The sequence below is a fragment of the Mytilus edulis genome, chromosome 12 (assembly GCF_963676685.1).
Source record: "Mytilus edulis chromosome 12, xbMytEdul2.2, whole genome shotgun sequence".
In the NCBI taxonomy this organism is placed as follows: domain Eukaryota; kingdom Metazoa; phylum Mollusca; class Bivalvia; order Mytilida; family Mytilidae; genus Mytilus; species Mytilus edulis.
In genome coordinates, this window is record NC_092355.1 from 45,361,741 (window position 1) to 45,374,320 (window position 12,580).

Genomic DNA, 12,580 nt, shown 5'->3' on the forward strand with positions numbered 1-12,580 from the left:
TGGTCCATATATAGGTGATTGTGAATTCATCTTTATTGTAAAATATAATATTTGAAATTATAAAAACTGTCAAGTTGCAATGAATGATATATAGTTTTAAAAACATGAGATAATATGAAATTTTGTCTTTTCACGGAAGTTTTTCTTCATATTTTTCCTTTCATGTGCTGTGCATATTCTGAAAATAAATATAAAAAAATAGTCATTTTGCTCAAATATGCTTTCGACTACAAAAAGGTTTTTTTGCAATATGTAAAGCTCTTCGTTCTGAGCTAAGGGTACTTCGGTGTTCAAGTGGTATGAGTTGTCCAATTACTGTATCACCGAGTTTGCGAGGTGACCACTCCCGCTTCCTCCACCAATAAAAACTGACCGCCACGAAATAGCATAATAGTGCTAAAAGTGGCGTTAAACACCAATCAATCAAATAAACCTGAGCTTAAAACAGATATGTAAATATACATGCTTTTATTTACCCAATGAACAGATTTGTAACAGAGCATCCAAAGTACACTTCATGTGAGTGAAGCGAAGAAACAAGCATCATTTTGTTTTGTGATGCTCTCTTACGTTTTATATATAACATTGCCTTTCTAAACTTGGGTGTACCTGGTGATATTTGTTCCTAAAAACACATGAAGTTATACGCAATAAAATCGCTTTCGTAAGATTTTTAGCATGTTGAAAATAAAGTGTAGAATGGTAGTCATCAATTTATATAGAAAAAGACAAAAATACAGATCAAAGAAAAATAACTTCAGTAAAAAAACTTACAAATAGGAATGCATTTCTCATTGCATCTTAATCCTAATGGATTGTAATTTCAATAAGAATTAAGCACAGCTTGATCCACCTAAAGTAAACTACATGTAGTTTGTTTCTGTTTTTCTGTTTAAAGTCGTGTTTTTAACTTCCTATATTTAGCCGCATGGGAAACAATTCTGTTCAGTGGTTGTTGTTACAAAAACGTCCAAATAAGGATGACGAAGTCGCCATTTTCCAAGTTTAGCGAGAGTTGACATAAAACATCTGCGTGATGAACATATTCTAGACAGGGGACAACGTTCTAATATGATTCAAGGTAACCTCGAAGTCTTCCTATTTTTTCCTGCATTAATTTATAGAGTAATCAATGTATTGGCGTTTATTTTGTCTCCTTTTATTCGAATCTTTGGAATTGACTTTGTTCGATATACTCTTACTATATCAAAGTGTTACAGAAGTGTTCGAACAAATAAAATAAAAACTGATATGTGTGCTTGTTACAGATAGCTAAGTTGTAGAAAATAATGTGTATATTTATTGTACCCGTCTTACCACTATAGTTTATTTTACCATCTCCGTCTTTGTCAGCATCTATGATTGTTTCTAATGAATCATCCTCAGCGTTTTTATCTCCTACAAAAGAAAGTAAATTACGTGTCTTAGCTGGTTAACACACAGAAACATAATACAGTGCTATACAGACTTCTTCCTCAAAATCCTTCTTAAATCTCCGATAGCGACATTGTCAGGCGAACGGAAGTAGTACATTAAATAAGAACATATTATATATAGAAAGTCAGTTATTACGTTTCAAATATTGAATATTATTTTAAATTACACATTTAACCCGAAAAAGTAAATGTACATGGGCCGTTCAACCCAATTGTAGACTTCAAAGTTTAGCCCATATGTCCATGCACTTATAATTGGCCATAAGGTAACAGGCCAAACGGCATATCTCAATTAGGAATACTTCCTTTACAAAGATTATCGTAAAAAAAATATAAATCCGCTTACCAAACTGTTTCATAAAATATTTTAGTTCCGATTGGTCAATAAAGCCATCTTTATTTCTGTCTAACATGTCAAAGGCTGCCCTAAAGTCAGGATCTTCCAGCGTATCCTTTTTTACCATGTTAATTTTTATAGCAAAATCTTCAAATTCCTGATAATCTATGTAACCATTACCTGTAATATCATAAAATGTAATGTAGTAGTTAACATGTCATAAAATTATAAACTTATGCAAGAACTTAAAGAAAATCAATATACTACAATATTTAAAGTGACCAATATGCTCAAGGTTCTGCAATTATTTACGACTGCTAGTATTAAAAGTCAGGAGAACGCTATATCGTATGTTAGAACTTTCGGATATCAATCGTAGATTTAATATCACGTTGGTATCTCTCGCCTCTATTTAATTAGTTCTCAAAGTGAATTAATCGATACATAAATCGATGCATGACACGTGAGCGGAGCAAATATTCAAACACAACATAGAAACATGAAAGATAAACATTATGTGTATACCATCGCTGTCTAATCTGTGTAGAATGTCATCCAATTCTTCTGAACAAGTGAGATATCCAAGAGATCTCATCATGGCGCCGATCTCCTTCTTTGATACTTTTCCATCACGGTCAGAATCAAACAGTGCAAAGGTTTCCGTGATCGCTGGAATAAAATTACGTTATGATATGAAATTAAACAGACCTTGTAAAATCCAACTGCACGAGTACGCTATCTATTTATATTTATATCTATGTTAAAGGGGCACTAGCTACGATATATATATAAAAATAAAGTATGTTTTTTTTTTATCAATCATTAATCAAATTGGAATAATGAAATAATAATTTGCTTTTAGCAATCAATTACCTTTAATTTTGTTGAAATAAGCGATTAAACATAATTTTTGACTGATTCACTTGCAAGTGAAAACGTCATCATCATTCTAACCGGTATTCATGTGAACTTCAAGTTAACCCCTAGCTAGAGATTGACAACGCATGCATTGTACGTGTACTGGTTATTTAAAGAAAAAGAATGTCAACAATGAAAGTAAAACTACGGTAAATCATTTGATTACTAATTCGATGCACATAAAATCATTCTTATATGGTTAAAAATAATGAGAAACATCTATTTTTAATCTATAAAATAAAATCAAACAGACCTATAAAAATGCAATTGCACGTGTTGGTTTAATCTATTCGTGTCTTTATTTTTGTTTACATCGCTTATATGGTCATCTGAGGTCAAATCGATAGTTAATTAGATGGCGTCTGGACTAAAATACACACGAAACGAACCTATATATTATCTACCCCATGCTCTGTAAACTGTTTATTTTAGACTTTTGATAGTTTGGATAAATGTTTTACATTGTTATAAACCAAATATGAGAATTTGAGTCAAATCGGTTACAATGAATTTGACAGCTAGTGCCCCTTTAATACCGCTTATATTACCGTCGGCAGTCTTCAAATCTCAGTTAATTGTATGAGTTCTAGACTACCATGCACACGAAACGATGATACATATTATCGATCCAATGCCTTGTTTATTGTTTTTATATACACTTTTTTTTTATTTCGGATATACGTTTTAGTATGTTATAAAGTCAAATCGGTAAACATGAAGTTGCGATAATGCCCCTTATAATGTTGTTGTTCTTTGACGTTATTTATTGTATAAAACAATCTTATCCATTTAACAATTAAAACGCCAATTAAGATCATAGAATAAGTACATGTAATATAACAGGAGTCTAATTTCTTCATGTTAGTTTCAGGTGTCAGACCACCAATTAAAAATCCCTATCTGTTCAACCAAATTTTGCAATTTTCACAGCTTTCTAAATATTTTACCTTAAGTTTAACTTCATGGAAACCAGGTATATCCTTAATTGTACATGCCAATTTTCACCATACCTTTAAAGCCTTCTAACAAAATAACTGACCTTCAAACGGAGGTACTCAAAAAAAACCTGGTTTTCTGGAAATCTAAAATTAGTATACTATGGAGCGCATTAATCCTCAATTTTAAATGCAAACTCATAGACAAGTAAATTTTGGCTCAAAATGATCTAGATATATTTCTCTTTCACCAAAAAGTTTCATTTCTGCAAATTTGTTGGCTAGTTTAAGTAAACAAGGACATCAAAAGCCCTATTTTGTGTCAGAGTAGGGCTACTTTCACATACGTTCTAAATTGAAGGGAGTAATTGGAGATACGTTCTAAATTGAAAGGAGTAATTGGAGGTCTGACACCTTAAAAAGAATTAGAAAATATCACAGAATAAAAAAAACGTAAGTCGTAAAAAATAAACACGGCAATAACATGATCAAAAACAATGACGACGAGAAGACAAAAAATACTAATCATAACACAACAAAAGAAAGATTATAGATATTGCACAGAAAAAAACTTCATCTGTATTCATTCTCTTGCGAGAAATTGTCTACATTATGTACCGTAAAAAAATATAAGTAAAAATGTAAATACTGCTTTCTCAAAAGTTGCTAAGACAGGGCTATGAATAAATCAAATTAAGGTCATCATTCAAGAAATTTTACGGTCGCCATCATGAGCCATTATGACAAAAGTGTGTTAGAAATCAAATCTGACATTCTTCCTCAATCATAATAACCTTCCATCATTACCGAACTGAACAAAGAAATAACACGACGGGTGCCGTATACGGTGCATGAATGCCTAAACCCTTCCAGAGCACCTGATTTCACTCCCGGTTTTTAGTGGAGTTCGTGATGTTTCTTATTTCTTATTTATAACTGTTGATGTAAATGTCTTTTGGTTTTGTGAGTCTTTGTTTACTTGGTTTTGATTGTTATTAGTTTAAACATATTTATTTATAGTGGATTGGGAAACAAGTTTTGCAACTTATAGTAATACCTTTCCACTTTGCGGGTGCGAGTGCTGCCTTGTAGCGGCATTAGCCTACACTTTTTTGAAATCTACAAGGGTGTCTTTAACGTGTTATTGTCTTACAGATTCATGTAAATACCTTATTGTTGTTGTCAAACTAAGAATTTGATGAAATAATTAAAAAAAATATGTAAGGGCTAACTGCAGTTTTAATAGAGTTTGTATCATATACTAAGTATAAGTATATCTATCAAAAAACATTCAGGGTAGTCTTTCGTGTAGAAATAAATTGATTATGACTTCTTTAAAAATTCAATAAGATAAATATTTGAAAGCATTCCGGAAAAAGGTGCATATTTGTAAAGACAAGGAAATTTGTAAAGCAATGCAAAGTTCCAATAGAAAAACTGTAGTAACTAAGTACTGTACGTTGATAAATAAATTGTTATTGACACTTGTTTTTATAGTTGTGCAAAAGGTTTAGTTGTTGGGGGGGGGGGGGGGGGGTATGTTTGCTGTAAATTCATGTTGATCACGTATTAAATGACCTAGACAATGGTTTCATTTTTCGAAAGTATACTGTAAAATTAAAAGTATAGCTTCAAAATATCCTAATAAACATAGAGCCTTAACACATCATATCTGTATTGATTTACATACCTTGTTTTGAAACTTCACTCAGCTGTCTTGTCATTGACTGAAAACAAATATAATATTTACGGGTTTATTTAAAGATCATAAAAGACAATTGATTTTTCTTACATATATTTTGTTGTATTTATATGCACGGATCAGTCGGAATGAAACGAATTCCCGAATGCTCCCAAATTTTTAGGATCGTAATAACATCTGTAAGTCACCATTATAGAATACTAAACTAAACCACAGCTATATATATATCCACTGGTATTACTAAAAAAAGACGGACAACTGTTTGGTTCCGAAATAACGGAGGGAAGACATTAGTTACACAAAAATCCTGGTCACGGAGTTGCGGACTATAAAAAACAGTATCACTAATCATATAACAAAAGAATCTGTCGTCTTTAATCCATTTGATAAAAATTGCATTTGTTATATTGAGTTACCAATATTTACATTCCATAGAAGTTTCCGTCATTTTGATTGGCCAACAAATCCCAAATTTATACATTTTTATTTCGCTCATACAAAATGTGCACGTACTCTCCGGAAGCTATACACCAAACAAAGAAAAGAAATAAACAATAGATTTAACTCGTAATGTTATGTAGGGTAAGCATACAAATATGATTTTAAAAATCGAATGTTTCTTTTTATGATTTCACAGAGTTGTAAAGGCATGGCAAATATGCTTCGGTCAATGCTTTTACATCCCATCAGCTTTCCAGCGTTTACCAGTTTCAACTTTGACGGATTCTTTATGCGTAACTTCTACTGGCAAAAGAATTTGAACTTTGGCAAATATTTTATGCATAAACAGGACGAGTTTGTTGGACTTATCATAACCTAGCTCATAGTTTTTGTTATTTTTTATTGAAATATTCGAGAGAAACAATACGTCCTGATCCTCGTCGAGGAATATACATGTAAGTCGTTCCCTCTCCCTAGATATGCTGTAACCCTGTTCATTAGTATCTGATTTTCAAGCTATCAGATTACTGAAAAGTCTTGAAATCAAAATTTATTGTTATTTTACTGTTTAAAAGTAAAGAAATTGTTTTTATGTTTTTCGATACATAATATATTTGTACCAATTACTACGATAGGGTTTTAATTTAAAAATTCCTGTGAAATTAATTCGATTCAAAATAACGTTTTTAAATCAACTGTGCTGTTTTTAATTTGCTTTCAATTGGTGAATAAATAGGGCCATTTCTTTAGAGTGAATAACTTTTATAGTGGATAAAGTTCGCAATCCTTCGGTTATTTTTATAATCGTTGAAACTAAAAATCAATTTTGTTTTTAAAGAATTGTGCATTCGCTTATCTATATATTGCAAGGCTAAATAAATCAATGTGCAATTAAAAGGGAATTGTAGATTCGTTCCAACATGAGTTTTTTTTTAAGTTTTATTTCAATTTAAAAATAGCTTTGATAAAAAAACAAGTAATACGTGATTGGGTACTAATGTGAATTGTTTATTAGTAATATAAGTACTAAGAAAGAAATTGACTAGTACTAAGATCCCTGTTAAAACATTTAATCCGGAGTTTAGTATGACGTCCATTATCACTGAACTTGCAACATAATTTTTTAGGGGCCAGCTGCATGAAGGACTCCTCCGGGTGTGGGAGTTTCTCGCTGAAGACCCATTGGTGGCCTTCGGTTGGTGTCTGCTCTATGGTCGGATTGTCTCTTTGACACGTTTCCCATTTCCATTATCAATCTTATAAATGAATATTCCCCCCAATAACTGAGTACATATATTTTGTATGTGAACTTGCTATCTCCGGAAATTTGAATAGGGTGTAAAGACGTTGACCAAATCACAGTTAGTATGAAGCGCTTTCCTTCATATTAAAAAAGTGACTACGATCAGCGTTGGTACATCCATATAAAATTACAAAAAAGAAAAATTCAATTCTTATTACTACTTGTAAATGATTCAACAATAAAACAAAGAGTTATATCAAGCTCTGTGTTTGTTCTTAGTGAAACTATTCCACTCTTTTTAAGGACTCTGCTAAAATCAGTTTAAAATGTCACTTTTCGTCCTTTACAAATGTCAAAATGTATACGTGTAATAAATAATGGCTTTACTAGAAATAGGTGACTTATGGTCGAATGATACCCACATGGACTTATTTGAGGGCGAGGATTATTTTATATTTTATGACATCGACTGCATCTTTCACAATATTTTAACACCAATATCAGACATTGGACTTTCCAATATGAGGAATATACGTGTTTTAAACCTCCATTGATATCGCCCATCTGGTATGTTGCCCGTATAAAATGTATACATTGCCATAAGATTATTTGGTAAAAGGATAAAGTAGGTTCTGACATTCTGAACATGTTTGCCTCTGTCAGACTAGCTTTCTCTCTCTATATATATGGTTTTCAAGATGCAAAACAGTTAATGTATTTATACTGTATACCTTAAGAGTCACCGAGTTTGGTTGTTTGTTACGTAGTTTTAGCGTAGAAATAGAGGACGGAAACGATATAATATTGGCATAACCTCATCGAGAGCCCTCTTGTTATTTCGACAAAAAGAAAACAACAAACGTATATTCAAATTAACCATGGTGTTCATGTTTGTTGACCAGACAAAAACAAACCTAACTGTATATTAGCTATATACCCTAAGGATCATTCAATCCAAGCTTTGTAAAAGTGGTTTAGTTGTTTCAGAGTCGGCGATCTTTGAAAAATTGTATGACATACATGTACACGAAAGAAATGATTGTAGAATAAGGTTAATTTCGCTTTTGGACACATCCAAATTTTTTGGTTGTATAAAGATTTTTGCATATACAGTTATATCTGTAATGTTGTTTTTTTTTTATTATATTTGACTTGTTGATTGCGGGAAATAACGCTTTGACATTTTCTTACTATATTTAAAATAGTTTTAGAGATATAGGCAAAATCATAAAAAAAACCAGGGGCATCTTTTAACGGCAGTAACTTTTGATAATTTTGGAGAAATAGGAATTAGGTAGATTTAACATCTTATTGTGCAGGTTGGCCCTCTCAGGTTTTGTCTATCTAATAGGTTCCCAAGATATAAGTCAATTAATGTAAATTTCTTTTGTTTTCTAATTTAAGCCGGTTATGTTTATTGACTGGCCAGACTTTAGGCTAGATACCTTTATGATCATTTACCTGAAGTTTCGTTGAAATTGGAACAATAGACTCAGAGGAGAAGATCTTTTAAAACGATTACGTCGACTCCAGTTTGAGCGTGTTTATATGACAAGTGTAGGGTAAAAAGAATAGCCGTATAAAGTTGTAAGAATAAATATTTATGTTCTTATAAATATGTTATGTGATTGTGAGGACTCTCAGGAAGATTAGTTTTAACTAATTGGGATTATCCTCTTGAAATAAAGATTATACATGTATTTCATTTATTAATAGTTACTCTTTCTTAAGCAAGTAGTTTAATATCTTACAAAGTACCAATATTGTATATAGACTGAGTCGATATTCAAAATTCGACCAATGATTGATAGTATTTCAAATATTTACAAATAAAATCGATGTTTTGTCATTAATGTATTTAACTGATATTTCTTCTTATGAACTTATGAATTTTTAATAAACCAAAGAATGCACAAGTGTTGTAGATTGATCACGCTTTTATGAACGTGAAATTGGATTGGTAAAAGAATTGCTCGAGTGTTGCAGAAAAGTCGCTCCTTCATTGAAGATAAGCAACTTCTTCTTTGAAATAAATAATTTCCGTACGTGAATTGCGTCAATGCTAGAATCAAGTTTTAGTGTATTTTATATCAAACTTTCTTCCCCATAGCCGATAGATGTTTTGACGTTTTCGTAAATGAAAGACGTTAGTCAAACAGTAAACCTGCAACACAAGTACATTCATGAAGTCATTTAGAAGGCACAACAGCTTCATTGTTACATTACAGAATGGTTTATTGAAAAGAAAGATTTTATAATGAATTATAATTTCAATAATGAAAAATGTGCTGTCAACACTGTCAGGGGCGGATCCAGGAATTTATTAGGGGGTGGTCACCTTTTGAAATCTTAAATTAAAATTCTATTTTTTTATGGCCCCTTATAGGAAGATTCTGTTTGCCGCAAATTAAAACACACTTGCATATAGATTCCAAAACAGTTCTGTTTGCTTTTATACGTTCATTCATTGCTTTATCAATAAAACTATTTAAATATCAGTAGTCCTTTGCTCAATGTTTTCAAGAAAAAGTTGAGCTTTTGCTCTAGCTTCAGTATGACTTTTTTTACATGATTTCTCATTAAGTCTTGTACTTGCATGTGCCATATCTGTTAGTGGTTTGCATGATAATGTTCCCAAACTATTAACCCTAAACAGAGAACAGTATATGCAGTAAGCTCCTTCTTGTGAAGGTGAGTACACTAGCCCATCATAGCGATTTAGTCAATTCAGCTGAAACAATCTGTTCTTTCCTGCATATTTTTTTACAGGAAAGTTATAGTTTATTCCAGGTTGGAAATGATTTCTTATCAAATTAAATTTCTCTTCGTTTGTTAATTTACGTGTTGATTGTTTTACAAAACCAATGTCGTTTGTACTTATATATGTAAGTCGGGGGTTGTTTCTTTAATCTGATCACTTTTATTCGTATCAATGCTAGGTCCATTACAAGTCGTTGGTACTTCAGAGGGGGCTGATTTGTGGCGTTTCCTGAAGGAAAGAGGGTATAAGTTACTAAAAAATTGAAATGAATGAAACTTTTAGACAAACAGATGATAGAACGGGGGTATTCATTCAATATTTATGTGACTTTAAAACTTTAAATTATTTTTGAATTTTGGCATCACAGTAAAAAATATTATTGGTCGAGAAAAGTTATTATACAAACTTTAAAAATTTAGATAAACGTAATGTAAAAAAAGTACAAATTACCTGCTAAAAACATCTAAGATTGAGGACTGTCTCTTAATTTTTACACCTTAACATCAAAGAAATCGACCAAGTAATTAGCGATTGTTGATTACATGTTCATTGTATAAACATACCTGTCAAGGTACATGTATTTAGCCTTAAGGTAAGAAATGACAACTTTATGACTGGTGATTACGATAGACAAATTGATTTGATTTTTCAAAATGTTCAAGGTGCACCATTTTTTGGTACATGGTGCACCACTTTTGCAAACCCAGGGGGTGGTCACCGGCACCGGATGACCACCCCCTGGATCCGCCTCTGACTGTATGTTTATACTTGGAAGGTCTTAATGTTATAAGTGAAAGTCAATGAATGTTTTGATCTGAAGGGAGTTTGAAGATTTCTTCGTGTTTATTTGTAGTACTGCTTTGTACCAAAATGACGTTTTCATTTACCGGATCGTGGAAGTATTATGACCGGATCGACTTAGAAAAAAAAATATTTACGTTGCAATTTTTTAGATTAAAGAAAACATTTACAAATTTTCACATTAGTAAATCAGAATTCTTTTTGAAATGATTACCCTTTGGCGTAGACTTGCTACATGTCCCTTCCTAATTATGTTTTTTTCTTTTTTTATATTTCAATTTTGCCCCTTTAATAATTTTACTGCTATAACTAGGAGATTACAATTATACTGACATCTGCAGGAGATGAATGTAGGATAAAAAAAAAACTTAAATCAAATAGGTTGGGGTGGGGGGGGGGGGGGGGGTAAACTGCTGCAAGTTTTATTTATCCCACATTGATTTTTAATCAGTGAAAAAACTATGTGAATTAAGTTTTTTTATTCTTCATTGAACTTTGATGTCGTCCCTTACGAAGAGGTTAAATATACGTGTAAACTTTGAGACTCTCCGGCTGATCAGTATAACATAGAGGGGTCCAACGAGGAGGATAAATATACGAGTAAAGTTTGAGACTCTCCGGCTGATCAGTATAACATAGAGGGGTCCAACGAAGAGGATAAATATACGTGTAAACTTAGAGACTCTCCGGCTGATCATTATAACATAGAGGGGTCCAACGAAGAGGTTAAATATACATGTAAACTTTGAGACTCTCCGGCTGATCATTATAACATAGAGGGGTCTAACGAAGAGGTTAAATATACATGTAAACTGGCTAAGAGACTCATCAACTGATCAGTATTATAACATCAAATGTTGTAAAAAAGGTGAAAAAAAGAATTGTTTCATCAATAATGAAAGCGTCGTTTTGAAGACATAAGATGCTTATGTAAACATAGAAAAAGTATCAGAATTATTGAGATATTAAATTAAATCTATAAATATTAAATGTAAACAACTCACCGACATGTTCAGTTGATCAATAAACACCTTTTCACTTTAATAGCAGAGGTATAAAGTCTATATGATACAATTTTTAAATGTCTTATATTTGTTTAACTTTGAGAAGTTAGATTAATTTAATTAAATGCTTTCGTCATGAACCATTACATGTCAATACACGTTTAACGATAATTAAATATTGTGCAGTTACCTTATTTTTCACCACCAAAATTTGTTAAGATTAAGATTGCAATTAAAATGTTGTCAATTCTAGAAGTGATATTCTAATAAGCTATTTTTATATTAATTGTAGGTAATTGCACCATATTATTATCTTTTCGTAAACTTAAACCTTATTTGACGAAAGCATTATTTTTTACACAAAATACTGTCGTCATTACTCAATACGTTCATTTATCTGCTATCAGTAAGCATTGTCTGGATATGAAGAATAAAAAGATTATAATAAATTATTATATAATTGCCTATTATTATAATAATTACATTTAATATTATTAGGTAAACATTTAACATATTTTAAATCAAGCAGATAGATACGTTTGAAATTTTGAGATATTAAAGAAAAATGCTTTTACACATTTTTTTCCAAGTATTCGACATTTATCCATTATCTAGTATACCAACCTTGATCTTGTTTTTTGTCAAAAATCAAATGAATAGGCCACCTAAATTGTATGTTTGGGAGATTCTATATTTAATGTTATTCTTTTACAATAGAAATAGCCTGTTTTCAGCAGTGATTGTTACAACCGGTGCTTTGCTTTTTGGCTATTTGGCATTTCATTTGAAACAAAAAAATAAAGCATCCATCATATTTCCAATACATATAGTTAGGAAAATATGCCCATCTGATTTTTTATTAAAGTATATTAAAAGTGAACAGGGACAATTTTGAATATTTATTTATTTTTATTGAAAATCTGTCTCATAACAAAATATCAAGCACATTATTAACATTAGGTACTAAATAGCTTTTCTTCATAATTAAAAGACATACCACAT

General features: G+C 31.4%; 1 protein-coding gene and 1 long non-coding RNA gene across 2 annotated transcripts; both read right to left on the reverse strand.

Moving 5' to 3' along the window:
• Positions 1-11: 11 nt before the first annotated feature.
• On the reverse strand, positions 12-11,694 carry LOC139498584 (uncharacterized). Its single transcript, XM_071287036.1, has 6 exons — positions 11,579-11,694; positions 5,317-5,353; positions 2,299-2,442; positions 1,783-1,953; positions 1,318-1,398; positions 12-178 (listed from the first exon to the last, which is right to left on the reverse strand). The coding sequence occupies exons 1-6, from the start codon at positions 11,582-11,584 to the stop codon at positions 147-149; spliced, it is 471 nt and encodes a 156-aa protein (XP_071143137.1). The 5' UTR covers positions 11,585-11,694; the 3' UTR covers positions 12-146.
• Positions 9,324-10,516, reverse strand: LOC139497121 (uncharacterized). Its single transcript, XR_011657684.1, has 2 exons — positions 10,224-10,516; positions 9,324-10,001 (listed from the first exon to the last, which is right to left on the reverse strand). It is a non-coding gene; the product is annotated as an uncharacterized lncRNA (long non-coding RNA).
• Positions 11,695-12,580: the final 886 nt, after the last annotated feature.